Here is a 25,547-nt window from a genome sequence, read left to right as displayed (position 1 = left end):
CCTTTAATGTTGAAACCAATAAAATTCATGTACTATATATATATATACATATATATATATATATATATATATATATAACATTTTGTCTAATAACTCTCTACAGATAGATAGATAGATAGATAGATAGACAGATAGATAGATAGATAGATAGATAGATAGATAGATAGATAGATAGATAGATAGATAGATGGAATGGAGAGGCTAGAGACACTAAATAAAAAGCTTTTGACTTTGAATCCCATGCATAATAACTTATGTTGTCTTCTTTAAAATATATTCATGGCTGCTGGGTTATCCTTAACTCTTTCAAAATTACTTTGTCTTTTTTTTTTGCATAAATATAACAATTTCACTCTCTAATATTTGTTAATATTACTTTAATTATTGATTTGTACTCTTAAAATACTTATCAGATTATTAGAAACCCAATATAATCTCGTTTTATTCAGTAATAAAAATGTTATAAAGATACACTAATGGCAAACTTAATACTGATTCCATAATGGGATATATTTCTTTACTGTGTCATTTCCTTTTAGTCTAATTCAGTTCCTGATTTTAGAAAATGCAAACAGAGGCTGAGTCAGAAGAATAGAGGTGGATTAATGTCAGTGGGAAAAGCTTCCTTTATGAATGTGTTACATGGGTTTACTGGATTTGTGGGAAGAGCACAGTTCAATTTGCTCTAATAGTTTGTGAGCTGAGAATAATCCCACTGGAAAGCTGATTTTTTTATTTATTTTTTGGCAGATGGCTCAAAAGAAAGGCCAAAATGAGGTCAAATATTATTTACAGATCTTTGCAATTTATTTCAATTTATTTTTAGAAAAAAAAAAGTTAAGTAAAAAAAAAAAGTTAAATGGTTAAATATTGTAAGTTATAAGCAACACTGTAGAACCATAGTTTCTAAAAATATATATTTATAGTAAAACATTTTTGACTTGAATGTTTATTTATTTATTTATTATTTGTTTGTTTGTTTTTATTAATTCATTCATTGTTGCGTAAGTATTGATGGAACATTAAAGCTTAGAAGTTGTAATAATAATAATAATAATCCTTCCTCCTTAATAATAATAATAAAATTGTATTTCAATTACCCCTAAACTTGCATAAAAATTACGATTTTTTTTATCATCAAGAATTTAAGACAAAATTTTAACCTTAGGAAAGGAACAATGTAAATAAAAAAATCTAATTTTACTTTAGCGTAAGCATTGATGGAGTGTTAAAACTTAGAAGTGGAAATAATAATAATAATAATAAGAAGAAGAATTTGAGACAAAATTTTAACCTTCAGTATACTCTGTATAGCCATTAAAGGAAACCCAACATGGACTAATTTTATTCTGTAATGCATATTTCATAAAGATACATTAATGGGATTACTTATTTTCGTAATGATTTGTTTTGTGTGTGTGTGTGTCATTTTCTTTTAGTGTCTTATTAATTTCCTGGAAAATGCAAACAGATGCTGAATTAAAATGATTAGAGGTGAATTTTTATAAATATTATTATGTATTAAAAATCATATTACATTTTACTTGGTTTCTTTTGACATACCACACACATGCAGTCCAGCATTAGCCACTGAATCTTATGTTATGTAGAGCCATGTTTGTGCGTGAGTATGTGTGTGTGTGTGTGTGTGTATCGTACTCCGCAGGGAATCTAATCCCCATCCCCCTCTCCTCCCCCTCTCCCTCTCTTCCTCTCTACTGCATTGATGCTATTGCCTTCCTCAGTCATGATGTCACTGGTTCAGTCAGTCTCAGCATCACTGCTCTAGGCAGCCGGCAGAGCCATTTTGGCTTCTACATTACAGGGCACTCAAAGATCTCTCCTCCAAGAAGCCTTCCTCCTTACAAGCAGGCCTCACCGGGCATCCAGCTACACCTTGCTACACCTCGCTACACCTCGCTGGAACAAATAAAGGATCCTCTGTTAAACGGGGAAAAGAAGATTGTTTTCGACATATCAGAGGAAGAGCTCAAAAAAGAGAATTTGGGAAGCCAGCACAAGAGGCAGTAGTGGGAGCTGAACTGTAGAGTCAATAGCTGAGAGCATCAGAGGATCACCATTGTAAAGGTAAGAGTTTTTTCATTGTTAGCGTGTTCTAGAGGACAATGCAGTATTAATGAGGCTCTCTCTGTTTATTTGGTGTTGGGTCACCAGGGTGGGACTGCCGGTGGGTGCGGTCATTTAGAGCCTGTCAACAAATCTAGACATTATTTTTATAAATATTATTTTGTATTAAAAATCATATTACATTTTACTTGGTTTCTTTTGACATACCACACACATGCAGTCCAGCATTAGCCACTGAATCTTATGTTATGTATTTCCATGTTTGTGCGTGAGTGTGTGTGTGTGTGTGTGTGTGTATCGTACTCCGCAGGGAATCTAATCCCCATCCCCCTCTCCTCCCCCTCTCCCTCTCTTCCTCTCTACTGCATTGATGCTATTGCCTTCCTCAGTCATGATGTCACTGGTTCAGTCAGTCTCAGCATCACTGCTCTAGGCAGCCGGCAGAGCCATTTTGGCTTCTACATTACAGGGCACTCAAAGATCTCTCCTCCAAGAAGCCTTCCTCCTTACAAGCAGGCCTCACCGGGCATCCAGCTACACCTCGCTGGAACAAATAAAGGATCCTCTGTTAAACGGGGAAAAGAAGATTGTTTTCGACATATCAGAGGAAGAGCTCAAAAAGAGAATTTGGGAAGCCAGCACAAGAGGCAGTAGTGGGAGCTGAACTGTAGAGTCAATAGCTGAGAGCATCAGAGGATCACCATTGTAAAGGTAAGAGTTTTTTCATTGTTAGCGTGTTCTAGAGGACAATGCAGTATTAATGAGGCTCTCTCTGTTTATTTGGTGTTGGGTCACCAGGGTGGGACTGCCGGTGGGTGCGGTCATTTAGAGCCTGTCAACAAATCTAGACATTATTATTACGACAGAGAAGGGTTTTTGATTTGAGTATTGGAACAGATGTTGTTCATCATAAATGACCCTCTGTCCTTGTGTACATATTTCTAAGTGCGGGTGGAGTAAATGCACTGTCATTCATTGTCTCAGGCTGGCAGCCACACAGTAATGTCTTCAAGATTGCACTAATGAATCACGATTTGAGAATTTACCGGAGAACAGAGAAAGAATTATTATTTATACTTTTTTTTTTTACAGGACAATTTTTTTTTTCATTGATATGGTTGCGAGTTGGGAACACACACATATGAAATTGCGTATGATTCCCACTGTGCAATAATAGCACTATCTTCTACATATTATGTCACGCAAATGAATGATTTATGTAGATCTGTTGACACTTAAGAGCGCAATGACCAATGACAAAAAAAACTTGATTTTTCTTCCATTATGAATTTATGATCTACATTGCAAAATATTACCTTAAAGGTATAGTTCACCCAAAAATAAAAATTCTGTCATCATTTACTCACCTTCAAGTTGTTCCAAACCTACTTTATGTGATCATATTTAAACTAACTGGTTATATTCAAGTCAAAAATATTATTTAACAAGTCTGACTTACTTTTTACACAAATGACAGTAATTTTCAAGGGTCAGATCAATTAAAAACAGAGCCTTAAAGGGACAATTGACCTAAAAATGACAATTTTGATCAGCTCACGCAAAAATGAAAATCATTTACTCACCCTCATGTTGTTCCAAACCTGTATGAATTTCTTTCCTGTGTGGAACATAAAAGAAGATATTTTGAAGAATGCTAGTAACTTAACAGTTGCTGGTAGCCATTGACTTGCATACAGTAGGGAAAAATGCAATGGAAATCAATGGCTACCTGCCACTGTTTGGTTACCAACATTCCTCAAAATATCTCTTTCTGTGTTTTTGTATCTCCTTATTTTTGAGTGAACTTTCCTTTTAAGGCACTGTTTCTACTTGATCTGACCCCTTAAATACTGTCATTGGTGTAACAATTAAGAAAGACTTCAACTTGAATACAACCAATGAATTTAACGTGAATAGGATGATTAATCAACATGTAATCCAAAATCCACAATCCAAAACAATTGAATAGTTTTCACTTCATCACCTAAATAATACTAAAAACTGCAGCTTTCTGACTTCTTTGTAAACGGACATGCTGCCTTTGAGGTTCATGTCAAATAGTCTAAGTCAGGGGTGCCCAAACTCGGTCCTGGAGGGCCGGTGTCCTGCAGAGTTTAGCTCCAACCCTAATCAAACACACCTAAACCAGCTAATCAAGCTCTTATAGGCATACTAGAAACTTCCAGGCAGGTGTGTTGAGGCAAGCTGGAGCTAAACTCTGCAGGACACCGGCCCTCCAGGACTGAGTTTGGGCACCCCTGGTCTAAGTAGACTAGAGAGTAATGAGAGAGACTGAACCCACTCCGCCACACCAGAATGTGACTCAGCGTGATATTAGTCTAATTGAAAAAACGCAGAATGCAGATCACATGAGATCACTATATGTGCTCTTTCACATTTATTCAGATCTCTTAGTTACTGAAGCAAACTGTTTATAAACAGAAGTAGAACTTGTTGAAAATGAGATTGAGACTTATAGGTCATAAATCTTCCCTGACACATAAATTGTACCTCCATTTTGGTCTGACTAGGAGACTGAGCTAGACTCAGAGTTTGTGGCAGCCAGCTCTGTTATCTGTTATTGTAATCCTAGGAAGCGTACTGACATTTAGCCAGTTGTGCAATTCTTTTGTTGCTGCTGGGCTGAGTATCTCTCTAGAGCCGTAGCTAACCATGCATGATCCTTTTACGGTGAAGTCATAAAGACACAGTCTTCCTCTTTGATCTGAACATTGACATATTGAAAATTATTCTATTTATTGTTTAACCTCGTCATAAGTCACCACTGAAATCATGTTTGCTTGTCATGCCTGTCATCGCTTCATGCCATTTCTTTATAGATACAACAGAAATTATACTCATAGTTGCTATGGTGATAGGCAGCTAAGATATACAGCCTTCCCGAAAGTAGGTGTAATTTAATTTCCAATTGAGAATGGTCTAAATCAATATTTCTCTGCTCATATATAGTAATGGAGCTACTAAAGTAATATCCTCTCTTTTTTCAGAAGTGCTGCACATAGATGAAGGATAATAGATTTTACTGTAAATTCAGTGTACATTCCTTTTTTAGTGCATTGATCAATATGTATGTCAATTAGTAAGCAGTTTTTTCATGTGTAATTATTATAATGTATATATTTAATAACAATATAACTATAATACATTATAAATATAAAAATAATAATAATAGTAAACCAAAAATGTTTCTTTTATTAAATATTATATTTAATATAATATAATAGATAAAGATATAGATATTCCAGTTTTCTGTTTATTGTAATCGGTGGCGTCATGTTTCATTTCTCGCTTTGCAGGTGTGAGCAGTGACCTGGACTTTTAAAGGAGTGCTTTCAGCACACACGCAGAGGCACCATGGCAGGGGCCTCGGTGAAGGTGGCGGTGAGAGTCCGTCCCTTTAACTCTCGTGAGACCAGTAAAGAGTCCAAGTGCATCATCCAGATGTCAGGAAACACAACCAGTAAGTAACCCAACTGCACCTGACATCCAGCAGTTAAATCACTAAGAATACTCAAAACACTCAAGTTTAGAAAGCATGACTTTTATTGTGTGTCTTAATGTGTTGTGCGCGTGTTGTGTGTTTATGGGCCCTGTCTGTGTGTTTGACCTCATTGCATGGATTTTATAAGGGCAGCCATTTTGAGATGGTATGGGACAATAGTTAACTGATCAGTGAACTGGGGGCGAATAAACTCACCAAATCTAATCCGACATTAATTTCATAGTCGGCCATTAATCTAATGTGGCTACAGAAATTGAGAGTTATTAAAACAGAGAAAAAAATAGAGGGATGTTGCAATGAACTTACTGTATGACAACTGACAAGCAGCAATGTCAACAAGCACTACTGCTGTAATTACTAGTGATTTTGGTTTGCTGTTTTTGACAGTTGTCATGCAACCACTTGTTTAGCTGGTAGGGTGTGTGGTCATTTTCAAAGGAACTAATGAGGAGACATCATTTTCTTTGTAAAGGATGTTGTGTTGTAAAGGATCATAAAATCAAGACATCTTAAATGGTTAGATGAGGTAGAAGATGTGTGTGTGTGTGTGTGTGTGTGTGTGTGTCTGTGTGTGTGTATGCTTGCATGGTCTCCAATTAAAAACATTAAGTTATATCCTAAATGGTCACAAGAGGGGACCATATTTTGTTGTTGGGTAAACAATTGAGAACAATAAAACTACATAGAGCCAAGGGTCAACTATATAATGAAAGCAGATTATTTAACTGAAAGGTACAACTATGCTCTTAGGACAAGAGTATTTATCATAATTGTCAGCTTGGGGCAAGGTGTCATATGTGTTTTACATGTTGCAGTTTTATATAATTTACACAAGTTTTGATTTTGAGTAGTATTACAGTTTAAAATAACTGTATTAGATTTTTATATTATATTATATTATATTATATTATAATATATTATATTATATTATATTATATTATATTATAGGGTTGACATACCCTATTTAGCTTGAAAACATGTTCTACAGGATTTTGGCAAAAGGTCAGTGAGTGTTTAATGAACCATTCCTTTTTCATGGACAGTAATTGTTTTTGCAGCCAAGACTTAAATGTATGTGCCTGTTGACTTGAAAAAAATTAACTGTATTAAAATGGTAAGAATACAAAAGTGATTAAACTAGTCCTGGTCGCCACTTTATTATTATTTTTCCTTTTTATCCTATAGTGTGCTCTAGAATGTCACAGATGGGTTAAACATATTAAGAATATTATTTTAAATTGGAATTTGGATATTGTAGTACTCCTTTGTAAATGCCATTTTTACATTATGCAATTTTTCAATAATGTCATCATGCAGCAGACGATTTCTTGGTTCTTAGCATGTGAATGTGCTCGAAGAATTGAGGGAACTGATGGTTGACTGGAGAGAGATTTGATTTCTAATCTGCCTGGCTGGGCGAAACCATTGGTCAATAATGGATGAGAGCTTGTGAAATATTTAGAGTTTGGCCTAATTTAGCTTCCTCCCTTCCTCCTTGTGTTGCTTCAAAAAAACAATGTGTCCACCATCGTCTTTGTATATGAGGTAGTTTTTGATAGAGGGTTGATGTTTACATCAAATATTGAGTCAAAAACTAGAATGGGTCAAGAGAAACTGCAGTAAAAAGCCATACATCATTTGTTATACCTTTGTCTATTTGTAAAAACAAAGTGCACATACAAAAGGGTCCTGATGATAGCACATGTAATATTACACCACAGTATTGTTGTACAGCTTAGGTCAAGGGTTTTACGAAGGAGATGCATTGGGCCTGGCAAATCTGTAAGCCATGTTGCTGAAGATATTTCACTGGGCACTGAGCTAGTGATGCATAATGTAAATATGACATTGTTTGTAGAGTGATAACAGTGAAAGCCTAATACACTCAGTTCTTTTGTTTTAATGGGTCAAGACTGTGAACCTTAAATAATAGCAAAATGAGCCATCAAAAGCAATAACATATTCACTGTCATTGTAAATGGATTGTGCATGTCAGCCTTCTGTCAGATCTTTAATAGTTAGAGATGAACATCACTGCTCTTACAATATTTTAAAATCACATCTGCCATTAACTCAAGTGTTAATGGGAAAAAATCTATACAATATTATATTGTAACAAAAATTTTAACTGTACATTTATTTGCCAGTTACGTTATTATAACATAGACACACACACACACACACATATAGAGAGAGAAAGAGAGAGAAAGAGAGAATGTCCATGATACAGTGTGATTGTACAATTAATTACTGAATAATATTAATTTAGGTAACATTTTATTTAAAGGTGTCCTTGTTACATGTTACATGTACTTACTATTATAATAACAATTAATTATGCATAATTACATGCAAGTAACCCTAAACCAAACCAAATCCTTACCCTAACCACATAGTAAGTACATGTCGTTAATTAATATTACTCAGTACTTATATGTATAATTACACTGTAACAAGGACACCTTAAAATAAAGTGTAACCTTAATTTACTTGTGCTTACTATAGGGTTTGGTTTAGGGTTAGTTTTTATGTAATTATGTTACATTTACTGTTATTACCATAGTAAGTACAGTACATGTAACAAGTGTAACAAGGACACTTTAAAATATAGCGTTACTAGGGCTGAACCAGAATATTCGATTATTCGAATATTCGTTCGGTGGGTTGACATTCGATTTTCAATTTTGAGATTCGAATATTCTTCTTTTTCTCTCGAACACCTGGCATCCCCTGCGAAACGGTTCTCATTCGCGCTTGAATATGAATCGCCCATGAGTGGACATCATGAACGTCATGATTCAGTTAATCTGGAGCACTTTAAATTGAATGAGGACAATACAAAGGCAGTGTGCCAAATATGCGATTTGAAACTGGCCTACCACAACAGCACATCAAGTTTGAAAAATCACCTGAGTTCTGTAAGTAGTACGCCTATAGTATATTGTTGGTGTAAAAAAAACGAGCTGCTTTTATCCGCCAGTAATATTAATCAGTAATTTTACACATGATAAAAACGTGCACTTAATTTGCTTGGAAAATACTTGCGAATACGGCAGTCATAAAAAAAACGTACAGTAGCCCAGCCTAATAATAATTTGTCTATATTAAATGTATTGCTCTTAACAGACCTGTGTTTTTTGTATCACTAGTGCAGTGTCCGTTCTCGGAGAATATAAGCCCTGCCCGCGTGAGGCACACCGCTTCTGACACAACATTTGAAATGCGAGATTACCTGCACAGACTGCCTGTGTGGTTTGCCTGTGTCTGTTCAGAGTCCATTCAAAGACATCTTTTCAAAGCTCTCAACACAATCACCAGGATGCTTCAACCGATCTGTATAAAGCCCCAGTGAAGTGGCGTAAGAGATCTATTCCAAATCTAATGTGAGAAACATTCAATTACTTAACATGTTTGACCTTCTTTTGATGTTTGTTTGTTGTTTATGTGGAGTTATGTCTTTGTGAATGCGTTCTGTAGGGCACTTTACTAGAATTGCAGAGGCTAAAAATGTGCTAATATGCATAAACACACATGCAAACACATCTTTCGGAATTGTTTTGTAGATTGCTGTCCTTTGCTACTTTGAAAAGTAGACTTGGTGTTCGGCAAGAGGGCCGATGATGTCATGAAAGAGCCTTTCTAGTCAGTAATTTGGAGAGAGGCCAGTCCCAGTCTTAATCTGAGGGTGTAAATAACTGGTTGTTAGTGGGAGTCTTAGCCCAGAGAGTGTCTTTTGTGCTCCATGCTGGCTGCATTGTCACTGCTGCCAGCTTGAGATGGGTCAATAGCCGAGTTCTCACAAAGCTGTAGAATGGTGGAAAGCTAAGTGATTGACAGCTCTGACTGGTTTAAGCCACCCTGCTATCACTGAGGCACCATTGGGCCGCTCACTCAAGTTCTTGTAAAAGAGTTTCCTTTTCGTAGGAAATTGTCTCATTACCAAGTCACAGAAGATTTTAACTCTGGTCCCTGTGAGAAAACGAATGTAAAATTCCGTCTAATGGCTTTGAACAGCAAAAAGTCTTCACTGACATGGGGTTTCATTGGTTTCAGTGCTGCCGTGAATTCTGTGTGATGTACTCAGTGATACTGTGGTTAAACATGTGGAATATGTCCATTTAGAAGAGATACCAAATTATCCATTTGATAAAAAACTGTATAATTATGGAAATGGAGATACTTTAGCTAAGAGTTTAAGATAATCGATTGCCATGTTGATCAAAGCACTAAATGATCCTCCCCTGATTACATCACTCCCAGAATTCCCTTTTCTTTGCTGATTGAGACTGGTGTGCATGGAGTCTTCAGTCTTTAACAGAATCCAGAACTTTGATTAAGCTAAAGCTGTGCTATTTTTGTGGTCCTTTGTGGATGTTACTTGCGATATAATCCCAGTGAGATCTTGGGTAAAAGGCATGGTACACTGTGTGGTAGGGATGTAACGATGCTCCACGAGCTGGTTAAACATCGATATAAATATGTGACGAATCAAATCGGTTGAGATATTAAACGAATCGCGATACATTTGGGGATGGGAGTTTATATGAATGTATCTCTGACGGGAACTGACAGTCTTTAGAAAAGTTTCAATGGTATTTTCTTTTCATCTTAACTCTATATAATACATATTTAAAGTGTTTAAAAGCTCAGTGCTGTGCTTTGTTTAAGGTGGTAACCAAGGAAACTCTGCATCGCTGCTGTTCCATAAGCGCCACCTGCTGTCAGAGAGTGAATCTGCGTCTCATTCAGCCCGTCTTCTGTTTTTGAAGTCAGACCATTCTGTTTTTGTTTAAAATTTCAAAGTATACAATCTATTTTAGATTAAAAACTGCTCGTGCTGCATGTATTCAGCATTTTGGTTTGGATCGTGATTAAAGGGCAGTGGCTGCCTCTAATTTTGAATGGAAAGAGCACAGGCAAAGCCTTAGTTTGTATATATGAAGAGATTGTTTGTCTCATTTATTTGATTAGATTTGGGGTTTGTTTTAAAATTTCAATTTAGTTTTGTTATTTGACATATTTCAATTTCACAAAGAAATGTGCAGCATTTTGTCCTATAGCAAAAATAAAAGGACGACTTTTCATTTATAATTTGTCTTCAATCTAATTTTGTTTTAAACAATCGTGAGAAAATCGTATCTTGAAATCAGTATAGTGAATCCTATCGCATCGTGAGTTGAGTGAATCGTTACATCCCTACTGTTTGACATCAATGATATTTTATTTCAGAATGTGTTGTACACATTTCAGGCAAGACATTGGTGTCCTGTTGACATGACCTTGATGCAATATTTATGACAGATCTTCATCAGAGGCTAAGATGCAGAGATTTATCGCATTTCACACTAATCAATCAAGGAATGAACTTTTGTTTTCTTACAGCAAGAGAATTATTTCACAAAACAACCATGAGCATGTCACAGTAATTGATCAAAATTTAAATTTTGAAGTCGTCTTAAACAACAGTGTGGTAGATACCACCGGACCATACCTCTCATAAAGGTATTTTAGTGCATCTTGATGAAGTAGTCTTCAGCTTCCTTGGCAGTTTTCATTAAGATTAGTCTTATCATATTAAGTCTGATCTGATGCATAATCATCTGGCTGTAATGGAAAAATGGTGAATAGTGGCTATAATGGAAAATTGCATGTATTCAACTCTCTGTAATAAAAGTGATAGTCAACTAGCTAAAACTGAATTCTTTTTTTATTATAAGGTCACCTTTCAACGTGACCTTTCGTTGACCTTTAATAGATGTACACACTGGTTATAGACTGTTACACATATTCATACTCAATGAAACCTAAAACCCAAAATCTCCATCTCACTGCATACACAAACATCAGCAGTCGCCACGTCCTCCTCTGAGCATTAAAAGTGATTACAAATCCTCCTCCTTATTAGGTTTGTGCATTTACCGCTTCAGTCAGGACACTGATGTAACCACCCTTGCTGAGAAGAGTCATTATTGAGAGCAGAAGAAAGGAGAGATTATGAGAGGAGAGAAAAGAGGTTTGGTATTCACAGCATAGGACTATTATTGATGACTGACCTCTAGGGTTGGGTATCGACTGTTTTTTTTTTACGATACCGGTGCCAAATCGATACTTTTAAAATGGTACCGGTGCCTGAACCGATACTTTAAAAAAAGAGCCACAAAAAAAAACGATGGATAACATTAAAGAACATTAAAAAACATAAAAAATATAAAAAATAAATATACTTGCTCTCATTTGCCGAGTTGTGCTTCCCTTACTCTAAGGCAAATAAATGTATTTCACGATCTGGGTCATTATTTAATACAAAACAATATTTAATACAAAACCACACATAATGTTTCTACTGTATCTCTGTCAGTCACTCTGATATTTAGTTAAAATTAGTGAATTGACTTTTCATTTCTTTAATCAGTTCTGTGAATGACTGTATGGAATGCCACAAGCACTGTAATATGTTTTATATTAAATATACAAATTTCAAATGAAAATAGCAGCATGATCATTTTATAAAGTATGCGTTCATATGTGTTAAAGGGGTCCTATTATGCTCTTTTACACAGTCTTGATGTTGTTTTGGGGGTGTACTAGTACAGGCTCTCATACTAGGTTGTTCGAAAAACACATTATTTTTTACATATTTTACATTATTACAACACCTCTCTCCCCAGTCATATGTGTATATATATATATATATATATATATATATATATATATATATATATATATATATATATATATATATATATATATACAGTATATAATAGGAATCCAAACCTATTAAACCTATCAAAATGTATTAAAGTACACAATGCATTTGTCAGTTTCTTTTCTATAGTAAATATTAAATATAGAAATGTACTTCTAATAAGTTAGCAAACTTATTTTAATTTGACATCTATTTTAAAATTAATTATTAATTTCAGTAATTTGTTTTTAAATGTAACAGGTGCAGAGAAACATCTTGTTCCCTTTTTAAAGCATTCCTCCTCCATCAGCTGGCTGACTATTTGGCACACACACACACAAATACAATTTTGCAACTTGCACCAAGAGTAGATATATCATGGCAGTGCTTCTATACCGATGACGCATGATGTCCCCTGGGTTATGAGGTGCTATTATTATAACTCACATACTCTGATGTACAGCCAGTACTGAACTTCCCTAGTGACAGTTAAACACAGATGTATAGACTGGGTAAAAGATTTCACTCCAACTCCTTAAGTATGGTTGGCCATTTAGAATTGTGCTACCTGTGTTGTATAACATGGCCGCAGGATGTTGCTTAATGTATGTGACGTTCAAATTCACATGCTCAAAGTGTGCTTTGATGGTTCCAACTGGAGCTACAGTATATGAGAGTTGAATGAGAAAACCAAATAATTGGTTAATAATATTTGAAGCTGTTTTTAGAGGACATTAGTAGATTTTATAATTTTTGGAGGTCAGTTGTACTATGCATGCTTTAGTTAACAGATGAATAGATTTTTTTCCCCATGGCATTAGCTTTGCTTGAATGATATAGATGAAAAGTAGAACAGGGATTTACATGAGGGATTATGCAATGACATGATGTCCTTCTGTTACTTGGCAGCTCTGTGTGTGTGTGTGTGTGTGTGTGTGTGTGTGTGTGTGAAAGAGAGGAAGAGAAAGAGTCATAAATATGTTTTATGTTGTATCTGAAACTGTGGTGCTGCATTTATGAAGTTCAGAAACCTTTTCTTTTGAGATAGCTGGGCTACTGGCACTAAGAGTCAGTATTAAAATTAAATACTGATTTAATTATTTTAAGTGATCAAATCACATATTTCACAGCATTTAGAATTGAAATAGTCCTGCATTATTAAAAAACAAAATAGTATCCTGCAAGCTTGCCTTTTGGAGACAATAAATCCATTTGTTTACATGAAATTTGTTTTAAATCAATTCATTTGTTTTTCTGTCACCATTTACTCCCGTTCCAAACCCATATGACTTACTTTCTTCTGTCAACAACAAAAGCAGAAATTTTCCAGTACAGGTATGGTCACATTTTTCACACAGTGAGTAGCGGCAAAGTATCATAACAGTGCACATAACTTTTCTCAATTTGCAACTGAAATCGAAATCATTCACAGATAATCTTCCTCTTCAGTAAGTTGTTAACAGTTGCAAATGGATCGTTAGGTCAGTGAGTTGAAGTGTTTTATCTGAGTAAATGTTTTAATTTGTAACAACATGAGGGTGAGTAAAAGACAATTGTCATTTTTTGGGTTAACCAATCATTTAACAGCCAAAGAGCTCAATTATGGAATTGTTAATAAGGCTAAATGAGCCGTTTATGCAGCAGCAATGTCACACACAAAGAAAAACATATATGTATATATACATATTACAGTGTTTTTTTAAATAGTGTAGGATTTTGAGCTTATTGTGATCACTTTAGACAATTCCCCATTTAGATCATATTGCATTGTGTATTAAATGAAAAACATAGATCAAAGAACTATGTAAAAAAAAGTTTCATGCACATTGCATTGTGTATTAAATGAAAAACATAGATCAATGAGCTATGTAAAAAAAGTTTCCCTGCAGAACCAAGATAAGTGTTTGCTTAGTGCAGAAAATCCTTTACGACCTATTGACTCTCTGAAGGTCATTCTTGAATCACCTTTTTGAGATCAGAACATGCTGTGTGGGTTGGAGGAAAATTAATTCATCACATTTATCTTATTGCTTTTTGTTGTCTGTTTGTGTTAGTAATGTATGTGAAAATGCCCTGTGTGTGTGTGTGTGTGTGTGTGTTCAGAAAAGCTTTCCTCATCACTGGTTGACTAAATTAAATTTCTCAGTCCAGTAATGGTTGCTCAACCATGTACTGAAAATATGTGTACTTCAAATGTCCTTTTCATGGCTATTGTGGCTTTTTGCTTCATGGTTGATTAAGAATATTTAAAACAGTTTACTTAAAGGGCTATTTTTATGCGGTTTTGGCTTTGGGTCTTGCACATCCCACCAGTATGTTCTGTCAGAGCTCATGCTGCCTGTCAGACTCCTGACTGCAGTGTCTGTGGTTTCGTGTGGGCTGGCTGTGAGTAAGACTGACGGAAGACGTTCCGTTAATGATGTTCTGAGCTACTAATAAGGATCAGGAAGTGACTATAAAGACAGTTTAAATGCAGGTACATGATTTCAGTGACTGCTTATTGCTCTGTAAGTAGATGAAAATTGTACAATTGTCCTTCATGTTTTCACACGACCCAAGTCCATTTAAATTGTTTCCTCCATGATGCAGAGTTGATGAGTTTTTCACAATGCATTTTTCTTACACAATGGCTGTGCATTCATTTTATGCAGATTTTTAGTGGAATAGTTCTAGTTTTCTCAAGTGCAGAGTATTATTTTATCTGTGTTAATTAATTGCATACTGTATGTTTATGCTTTTTGTGGAGTATGGTGCAAAGAAACCTCTCTGTTGGTAAAATTGGCTTTTAAAGGAAAGTTCAGGAGGAGCGAGTTCATTTGATCCTGTCAATCACAACACAGTATTTACAGGGCTGCTCACCTCGTTCCTGTGACAATACTTCCAGTATGTGTCCCCATCTCCAACTTTATTTTATTCACTTCTACTGTATTATGAATTAATGTCCAGAGAGATATTTAGCATGATTTGGGATGTTCCACAGAGCATCTTGTGCATCTGTGGAAGCAAGAACGTGTAACATTTTGTGCAAAGATCACTTAATCAATGTGATTAATTTGCTTGTTTTATTAGTGAGCTAGAAATAGTTCAGAATTTTTAATACATCTTATTAATTTTACATAATAACATTTTAGCATGATTTCAATTGTTCAAAACAAAAATGTTCAGGTTTAATTTAGGTTTGAATTACAGATTACTGTATACAGTATACATGTCATTTTTTATACTTATATATATATATTTTATGAAAGGACACATTACATTGATCAAAGGTGACAGTAAAGGCATTTGTAATGTTACAAATATTTTCTATTTCAAATAAATGCTGTTCTTCTGAACTTCTGAACCCAGAAAACACAGTTTCTAATTACAGTTCAAATGACAGTTTCCAAAAAAAAGCAGCACTTTTAAACATTGATAATAAGAAGAAATGTTTCTTGAGCATCAAATCAGCATATTAGAATATTTTTTAAAGAATCATGTGACACTAAAGACTGCAGGTATGGCTGCTGAAAATTCAACTTTGCCATCAATTACATGAATTACATGTTAAAATATATTAAAATAGAAAAGTTATTTTAAACTCTAATACAAAATTTCACAATATTGCTGTTTTTTGTGCTTAAAAGACTTAAATGAAAAACATTAAAATATTTTCCCCCCCAAACTTTTATACTGTATTATATATGGTTTAAGAAAGAACTGTCTGAGCATTTGTAATGTTACAAATATTTTCTATTTCAAATAAATGCTGTTCTTCTGAACTTCTGAACCCAGAAAACACAGTTTCTAATTACAGTTCAAATGACAGTTTCCAAAAAAAAAAAGCAGCACTTTTAAACATTGATAATAAGAAGAAATGTTTCTTGAGCATCAAATCAGCATATTAGAATATTTTTTAAAGAATCATGTGACACTAAAGACTGCAGGTATGGCTGCTGAAAATTCAACTTTGCCATCAATTACATGAATTACATGTTAAAATATATTAAAATAGAAAAGTTATTTTAAACTCTAATACAAAATTTCACAATATTGCTGTTTTTTGTGCTTAAAAGACTTAAATGAAAAACATTAAAATATTTTCCCCCCCAAACTTTTATACTGTATTATATATGGTTTAAGAAAGAACTGTCTGTTTTATATTAGTAGTTCATGCACCCTAAATAGCATTTACTTTGACTATGTAAGTTCAGATGACTCAAATCTTCCTGTGAAGATGCCCGCTTAGTAGGTCATTTTCATTTACACCCATTACCATATTCAAATTAATGTAATTGCTGTCTGGTGTGATTCCTGCCTCCCTGTGATGACTTTCATTTACCGCTGGTGAGAGCAGCTGGGTTTTAGAGCACATCCGCATGGCCCCTTTTAGACAAACTACAGTGACTCAACACTTATTGACTGTGTGGTGGCCACTTAGTGGCTGAGTATTAGATGTCCACTCAGGATCTCAAACATATTTTATTAACCTTACTCAATCGCTGCCATTCTTTTTCTTGTCTTTCAGCCATCATCAACCCCAAAGCACCCAAAGAAACAAAAAGCTTCAATTTTGATTACTCCTACTGGTCACACACCTCAGTAAGTCAGAACTACTTCAAAAAAGACATTAAAATGAAATGAAACTTAGAAAAATCAGCATTACTTGCAGTGAAATACACTAAACATGTTGCATTTAAAAGATGAGAGAAGTAATGCCTTCAAATGATCAAAGATCATATATTTCTCTTCATCTATCCACAGCCAGAAGATATCAACTATGCCTCCCAGCAGCAGGTGTACAGAGACATTGGAGAGGAAATGTTACTTCATGCATTTGAGGGCTACAACGTCTGTATTTTTGCATACGGCCAGACTGGGGCTGGTAAATCTTATACCATGATGGGCAAACAAGAGAAGGACCAGCAGGGGATCATTCCACTGGTAAAAAAGATGCAAGAATAAGCAAATATGAAGAAGAATAAGCATTTCTAAATGTCAGCTGCAAAAGTGGCCTTTTTGTGTATCTAAAGCACATATTGTCTCATTGGCATTGCTGTATAAATAGGAAGGTGATAATGTATTCAGAGGCAATGTGAACAAGATCAATTCAAACAGAATTAAATGACATGTCAAACACCAAGCTGAGTAGTACACAGTAAGAAAATGACCATTCACTTATTAAACTCTCTATTATGTCTGTCTCTTTCCTCTTCTCCCCTCCATCCTAACCATCAGCTGTGTGAAGATCTTTTCACCAAGATTAATGACAACAATACTGATAACAACATGTCCTATTCTGTGGAGGTAAGATTTGGCCAAGCCCTTTTTTTCTATTTCAAATCTTTGTGTAGCAGCTTAATTCCAAAGCAACTTTATGTACGGAATTTTGGATGAATCTGGGCCCTGTTATCACAGTTATTATGATAAAATACCTATAGTAAAAAAAAAATTTCACTTTAGCAACATTGTTTTCATTGTACATTTTGTATATGATTTTTTTTTGTTTTAATGCTCAAGTAGAGTGTTTTTTGCTTTTAACAGTCTATTATTTTCGTCCTTTCAGGTAAAGCAACTTTATGTACGGAATTTTGGATGAATCTGGGCCCTGTTATCACAGTTATTATGATAAAATACCTATAGTAAAAAAAAATTTCACTTTAGCAACATTGTTTTCATTGTACATTTTGTATATGATTTTTTTTGTTTTAATGCTCAAGTAGAGTGTTTTTTGCTTTTAACAGTCTATTATTTTCGTCCTTTCAGGTTAGTTATATGGAGATTTACTGTGAAAGAGTACGAGATCTTCTGAACCCAAAAAACAAAGGAAATCTGCGTGTGCGAGAGCACCCATTACTGGGCCCGTATGTAGAGGATCTGTCCAAACTCGCTGTCACATCATATAACGATATTCAAGACCTGATGGACTCAGGGAATAAGGCTAGGTATTCTATTCTATTCTATTTTATTCTATTGTTATGGCGTTTTCAAATCATGTCTGTATGACTGTAATTACAATTTTCCAAAAGTTAAAAACTATTTTACATTACTGTTCAAAAGTTTTGGTCAGTAAGATTTTTGTTTAAAAGACATTCATATTTTATTAAGCCAGGACACCTTAAACTGATTAAATAATATATATATATTTTTTTATAAATACTGTTCTTTTGAACTTTTTAATTATCAAAAAATCCTGTAAAAAATGTATCATAATTTCCACCAAATTTTTTTTAATGGTACTGTATTTGTTGAACACATAATTATAAATGGGGAAACTTTTAGAATTGAATGAAAGTTCCAAATTCTCTGATTTGACTGTCATGATGACGCCTAAATGGATTCTGCCACAAAAACAACTAAAGATAGTCACCTGACCTAAACTCATTTTTTAATTCTGTTCGAGAAGCCATTTTATTATAACCAGTTTACATTCTATAGCCTGGTGCATTCTCTTTATACTTAAGCATTTAGCAAGAGCATATAGAGGTGATTTAATTTAGTCATTAAATTATATGCTGTCTTCTAAAAGCCGTACATGGATTTTTGGAGATTTTGAGGGTTGCCATAGAAACAAATCATTTCTGAGTCTGAGGACCTGCTATTTTGTAATTACAGTAATTCGGGCACAATGTGAAAGTGTTCTGTACTGTTCCTTGTTCTATTCTATTCTGGCTTCTAGAAATAACCAATAATGGCCTTTTTCTGCACAGACCAGTGGCCTCACTCCTCAGTACAGTCCTGGTCACATTTGTTTTTTCAAGGTCTTCATGGCCACATTGAGAGAAAAAAAAACAAATATTTACTTATTATTCGGGCTTATCATCATGGAAACAAATGGACCATTTAATTCCAGGAGGCATTGTGTTAGCATCAGTCAACGGTTCTCTGAACTCTATGGTGTTGAGCTGCACCCCTGCCAATACACTACACTTCCCTCCTACACTATACATTTAGCCTGTTATGTAAGTTGATGTTTGGCAAAACAGACAGCAGCTAATTAATGGAATAAATAATGAGGAGGTCTAAAATTTCTTCAGTGTAGTGTACTGTGTAGTCTGAGGCCTATTGGAATTGAATTTTAGCTGCATTTGATGAATATGAACTACCATACAAAAGTTTGGGGTTGGTAAGATTTTTTTATATGTTTTTGAAAGAAGTCTTATATGCTCTCTAAGACATCGTGATCAAAAATACAGTAAAAATAGTCTTACAATTTTAAAATAAATGTTTTCCATTCTTCATTCTTCTTTCTATGTGTTTTAAAATGTAATTTAGGCTATTCCTGTGATGGCAAAACAGAATTTTCAATAGCCATCACTCCAGCGTTAAGTAACAAAAGAACATTTCTTATTATCAATGGTTGAAACAGTTTTTCTACTTAATATTTTTGTGGAAATTTTGATTTCAGGATTTTCTGATGAATATAGAAAGTTAAAAAAAGAATTGATTTGAAATAACGTTTCGGTAACAGGAAAAGTCTTTACTGTCACTTTTGATCAATTTAATTAATCCTTATTGAATGACTGTATTTTTAACAAAAATTGTACTGCCCCCAAATATTTGAACAGTACTGTACATTGGAGATTGGATCTAAATACATCAGGAAAACATTTTGTTGATCGTTAAACTTCAGTTCAGGATCAGGGATCAGATGACTCACAGAAGTAGAAGTTAGTGCAAATGCTGTGATATGATTTAAAGAGACTTGAGAAAACTCTAAATACACAGCACTTCCTCACATAGATTGGAGTCTGAGAACTCAATATGAATTACATTTCTGAATGGTGAAATTCTGTAATCCAGGACAGTAGCTGCCACTAACATGAATGAGACCAGCAGCCGTTCACACGCTGTCTTCAACATCATCTTCACCCAGAAGCGTCATGACTCGGAGACAGACAACACTTCAGAAAAGGTACATGCTGCTGTTGCATATTACGGACCCTGTCAGTCACAAACAGCTCAGTTTAGAGCAAGAGGTTAGGCCACTTGTCTCCCACCCTTATACAGGGCTTTATTGGATGACGTTTGACATTGTGATTTTTTTTATAGGTTTGTTGATGTGAAAGGTGATATAGGCTCGTCCATTTCTCAGCATGTTCATTATTGACCTCTCCTGAACTTCTCTGGCAGGTCAGCAAAATCAGTCTGGTGGATTTAGCCGGCAGTGAGAGAGCTGATTCCACTGGAGCCAAAGGCACACGGCTCAAGGTGACTATATATATATATATATATATATATTAGCTTTCCAAGTTCACTTCTTTAGCTTTCCAAGTTCACTTCTTATCCCCCATTGTCTGTTGTCCTTTTATGTCCTCTATTTAACTCCCTCAGTATCTACATCAGTATATCTCCTCTGTGTTTTCTATCTTTTCTAACATCAACAAATGTCTCTCTCTCTTTCTCCGTTTGTCCTCTAATTGTCTCCACATACTTCCAGCTATCAGTGCTCAGAGAGCATGCTGGCATTTTGACAGTACTCAGCTTCATTCTATCATGAATATTTTTTTTGAGTTTGGAATTGTAATTCTATTTTCTACCTAATCTTTTCTTCCCAGGAAGGGGCAAACATCAATAAATCACTCACAACCCTGGGAAAAGTCATTTCGGCTCTGGCTGAGGTGGTAAGTGTTTTGTTTTGCCGTGAGCCTTGAGGATGTTGGATGATTTATTATTTTCTGCATAAAAAGTTCTATGTGTGTCAGTTTAATTGCCTGTAATTTATTTTATCACTTATTTTTGCAGGATTCTGGCTCAAACAAGGTATAACACTTCATCTATCTATCTATCTATCTATCTATCTATCTATCTATCTATCTATCTATCTATCTATCTATCTATCTATCTATCTATCTATCTATCTAAATATAATATAATATAATATAATATAATATAGTTCAAATATTTGGGGTCAGTATTTTTTTTAATTTATACTTTTATTCAGGACACATTACAATAACCAAACATGACAGGAAAGACATTTATAGTGTTACAAAAAGATTTTTGTCAAATAAAAGCTGCTGTTTGTTTTGAACTTAATTAAATTGTAATTAATTAATTTTAACTTGATTAATTTTGATTATTAATTTTGATATTAATCTCTATTCATCAAAGATTCATCCTGGGAAAAAATGTATGACATTTTCCACAATAAATAAATAAATATGTAAGTAGGTAAGAAATTAAGTAAATAAAATAAATAAATGTTAAACAGCACAATTGTTTGCAAGTTTGATAATAAGAAATGTTTATTGTATTTACAATTGTAATAATATTTTACTATAATACTGTTTTTACTGTATTTTAGATCAAATAAATGCAGCCTTGTTGAGCATAAGAGTTATTTTTAAAAACAAGCTTACTGACCCCAAATGTTTGAACAAAAATATAACATAACATAACATAACATAACATAACATAACATAACATTGGAAAGCTTATTTATTCAGCTTTTAGATGATATATAAATCTAAATTTCGAGAAATTGACCCTTATGATGGGTTTTGTGGTCCAGGGTCACATATAATATAATATAAACAAAATGTTTTCATTTAATAATTTTATTTTTTTCCCACACAGAATAAAAAGAAGAAGAAAGTAGAAAGTTTTGTTCCTTACAGGGATTCTGTACTGACCTGGCTACTGAGAGAGAACCTGGGTATGTATCAGAGTTTTCTGTCACATGAAACAGGATTTTAATGTATTGTCACTCTTGAAACACTTGACCTTTGACCTTTGCAGGTGGCAACTCTCGCACCGCAATGGTGGCGGCTCTCAGTCCTGCTGACATCAACTATGATGAAACCCTCAGCACTCTCAGGTATTCTGCCTCAATAAAACACCAGTTTTATCATATTTTTCTCTGTCTGAGGTTGGTAATGAGCTAGTTAATGAGCTGGCGGGTACCGCAGTATGTTACATAATGAGAATGTTCCTGTTCTCTCTCAACACACCTGCCTCCCAAATGCCCTTCAAAGATGCTGGTGTGCAGTAATACTGCTGAGCAAAGTAATTGGGCACCTGTCAGTGTATGTGTGTGTGTGTGTGTGCAGTAGAGTCTCTCTAAAAATCTTTTTTTTTTTCATTATACTATGTGAATATATCTAATGCAACAGCCATAAGAAAGCAGCATTTTTAAAACACATGTTTACATACAGTATATTACCATTTGTTTATTCTTCTTTACCATCCTTCCACTTTGCATGTGATTCAGGTATGCAGACAGGGCTAAGCAGATCCGTTGTAATGCTGTGATCAATGAAGATCCTAATAACCGTCTGGTGCGTGAGCTGAAAGATGAGGTGTCCCGTCTGAAGGACCTCCTCTATGCCCAGGGCCTGGGTGACATCATCGAGAGTAAGACCGTTTGCTTTTTATCTGCTCTGCCTTCATTTCATCATAAATATTTCATCAGACAGCTTGCGACCACTTTTGTTTTTATGGTACTGAGACATGCATTACTGCATATGTTTTATTGTTCCGTTCCAAATCCTAGTAAGCTGCCAACAGAGACAGAGCTTTTTTAAGGCATCACAGATGGCAACAGCTGTACAAAAAAAGTAGGCAACTTAAGTAGGCTGTCTCCTAAGCTCATTTTGGCCATATTTTAAGGAAACGTGTTTGCATGTAGAGGTGAAACACTGAAAAAAATGAATCCAAAATGGTGGATGAAAAATAGAAATGTTGATTAAATATTTGCTAGCTATAGTTCACTCGGTACTGAAAGCATCAATGGAAAGAATTCAGTGTTACAATGGTTATTTTTATTTTTTTAATTGTTAATATTTGTGCTTGCTATATATTGTTATATTTATTAGAGTATCGAACTGTTAGCTTATCAACATGCTAACATCAAACTTTAACATTAGTGTTGAGCACTACTTGTGCACCACGTGAAGTTGCTGTCAACATAAAGTATTCAAAATTGATCACTCTTGATATTTCATAACAGTCAATGCTGCCTTATTAGGCAGCTGCCTATGTAGGTAGTAGGCAGCAAACCGCTTGCAAGGTTTTGGATCGGAGCACTTATGTCTCTATAAGAGATGGAAGAGAGTTGCATATATAATAATGGATGGTTAAAATTAAGTATTAATAGTTAAAAATACACACACACACACACACACACACACACACACACACACACATGTACACTCTTTAAAAAACTCACATTGATTCACTGGGTCCTCTACTCTTCCCTGTGCATTCCTAACTCTATTTCTTCTAATCACTTGTTTATTTTCTCATCCTATCGTCTCTCGATGGTGATCCCAGCAGGGAAATGCCTTAGAACAGACGATCTGGAGTCCAGCCCTCTGGGTTTGGTACAATTCAGTGTCAAATGACTTTCAAACGTCTAATTCAGATTCAGAATTTCCTCTTAGCTTTTAGTCTTTTTATGTCAAACAATTCGTCTCACGTTCTTCTCTCTCTCTTTCTCTTGTTTTCTGTTCAATTGGATATCTTTTATAAAAAATTTTTTATTCCTCTTACTCTTGTTTCTTCTTTCTCATTCTCAGCGTTTCGGGGGCCAGTTGAAGATTTTGCTGGTTTGAAATGTGTGTTTCTTGGGCGCTTTCTCACTCTCTCTTCTATGCTTTTGCAGTTTTTATGGATAAAGCAGATCTCTGCAGCCTCAGGGTCAATTCAAGGGTTTGAGAGAAAATTCATACTCTCTCAATCATACAAAAAAACATATCAGAGCCATGTTCATGTCATATTCCATGAAAGCCTTAAATGTTTGTCTGTTAAGGCTATCAAACTATTTTGTTGTAAAATTGTAAAATATATTAACCAGCTTTTGTAATTGCCAGTAACAATTATACCATTATATATTTGACATTATATAAATAATATACAAAATTATATAACAACATTACTGTATTTGGTATTTATTTTGTATCTAATATTTGTATTATTATAAATAATGTAGATATTAGGAAAGTTACATTTGTAATGGACAAACATAATACAGTCTTCTAAAAATCTAAATGATTGTTACCAAAATGCCATTTTTGGGGGTGGTATTTTGGTGATATATTTTGATTATTTGGTTGTTGCTTTTTTCTAACCCTGGTTGCTAGTGTGGTTTCTGAGCTGAAAGCTGCTTTATCTAGTCTGGTGCTGCAGGGCTGTTTGTTCCCTCTCTCTTTTTCACCGCCTCTTCTTTGTTATCTTTCTCTTTTGGCTTGCAATGCAGAGCAGGATAAATATTATGTGTCACCTATGAACTAACTGATTTCACTCATCCACTTATCTGTCATATTAGTAATGTTCTTCAGTTGCCCTCACACTGTCAGCATTTTCTATATGTTTCATTTAAAGGTGCACTAAGCGATTTTTGAAAAACGCTTTTGACCACAGTGTCGGACCGAGTCCCAAAACAAACTCGCAGCCAATCAGCAGCAAGGGGCGTGTCTAGTAATAATAGGGAGAAGAGAGCGCTCAGTGAGTGCACAGGATGGATATTAGCTGATCGACTAAAGATAGCGAGAGATGGCAAAAAAAAGGAAAATTTCAGAGGAACAAAACATTAAAATGGAGGGGTTACAATCAGGCAAGAGGTAGGACCCGCATAAATATCGGAGCAGCTTCCAGCAGTGGAGAGAACTTAAGGAGCAGGAAGGCCTGAAATCAGACGCTGAGGTTGCTTTGTTTCTTCTTAATAGGTGAGTTACATTGATTTAGCTTTTTTACACAACTTTTCTGTGTTGGAATTTTACTTGGATATGCTGCGTCCGACAGGCATAGCAGACTCCGCCATCGTCGCTGCCAGAGTTGTGTACGTACGTGTGGGGCGGAGTTATTAAAATAGGGGCGAGGTCCTGTTGGGGTATGGGTGTGTTTGTTTTGGTACTTTCAAATATCCTCATCGTTTGGCAAAAATCTCTTAGTGCATCTTAATTGAGAATGAACAGGTGTAGTAATGCTTAAGAATTGTGGTTTAATGCTGAAATCAGTGGCCTTCCAAAATTGTCTGCACATTTTATCCACACTTACAAATGTATAAATGTCATTTTATTAGATAACTAAGTATCAAACAAAGTGGCATCTGCATGTGCAGTGTGCTACTTTTCTTTACAATGTGTAGTGCTAAATTTTGTATTCTAATGCAAGGAAATTCATTATTTTTTAAGTGTGACTTGTGTCTGGGTACTTATGGTACCCAGTTTAATACTTACAGTTTAATATGCACTACAATTCTCCAAGACATGGGAGAAGGCTTATATCTGCTTGTGTTTTGCAGTGGGAGGGGCTTATATCAGATGTGTG

At 34.9% G+C, this 25,547-nt stretch overlaps 1 protein-coding gene across 1 annotated transcript in view; it reads left to right on the top strand.

Annotated features, from left to right (window-relative positions):
• Positions 1 to 2,701: 2,701 nt before the first annotated feature.
• The window catches only part of LOC107552277 (kinesin-like protein KIF1A), a 63,681-nt gene continuing 40,835 nt past the window's right edge, over positions 2,702 to 25,547 (top strand). The window contains exons 1-14 of the mRNA XM_016234139.1: positions 2,702 to 2,799; positions 5,406 to 5,569; positions 16,804 to 16,877; positions 17,040 to 17,219; positions 17,514 to 17,582; positions 18,042 to 18,220; positions 20,079 to 20,190; positions 20,409 to 20,486; positions 20,834 to 20,899; positions 21,021 to 21,038; positions 21,855 to 21,933; positions 22,017 to 22,095; positions 22,489 to 22,631; positions 23,795 to 23,833. Coding sequence (XP_016089625.1) covers positions 5,464 to 5,569; positions 16,804 to 16,877; positions 17,040 to 17,219; positions 17,514 to 17,582; positions 18,042 to 18,220; positions 20,079 to 20,190; positions 20,409 to 20,486; positions 20,834 to 20,899; positions 21,021 to 21,038; positions 21,855 to 21,933; positions 22,017 to 22,095; positions 22,489 to 22,631; positions 23,795 to 23,833 — 1,222 coding nt within the window. The 5' untranslated portion in view covers positions 2,702 to 2,799; positions 5,406 to 5,463. The remainder of the gene's footprint in view (positions 2,800 to 5,405; positions 5,570 to 16,803; positions 16,878 to 17,039; positions 17,220 to 17,513; positions 17,583 to 18,041; positions 18,221 to 20,078; positions 20,191 to 20,408; positions 20,487 to 20,833; positions 20,900 to 21,020; positions 21,039 to 21,854; positions 21,934 to 22,016; positions 22,096 to 22,488; positions 22,632 to 23,794; positions 23,834 to 25,547) is intronic.

Source organism: Sinocyclocheilus grahami, unplaced genomic scaffold (genome assembly GCF_001515645.1).
Source record: "Sinocyclocheilus grahami isolate Dianchi unplaced genomic scaffold, SAMN03320097.WGS_v1.1 scaffold444.1, whole genome shotgun sequence".
NCBI classification, from domain to species: Eukaryota; Metazoa; Chordata; class Actinopteri; order Cypriniformes; family Cyprinidae; genus Sinocyclocheilus; species Sinocyclocheilus grahami.
Note: the sequence above shows the minus strand (reverse complement) of the source record. Positions and strands in the feature narration are given on the sequence as shown.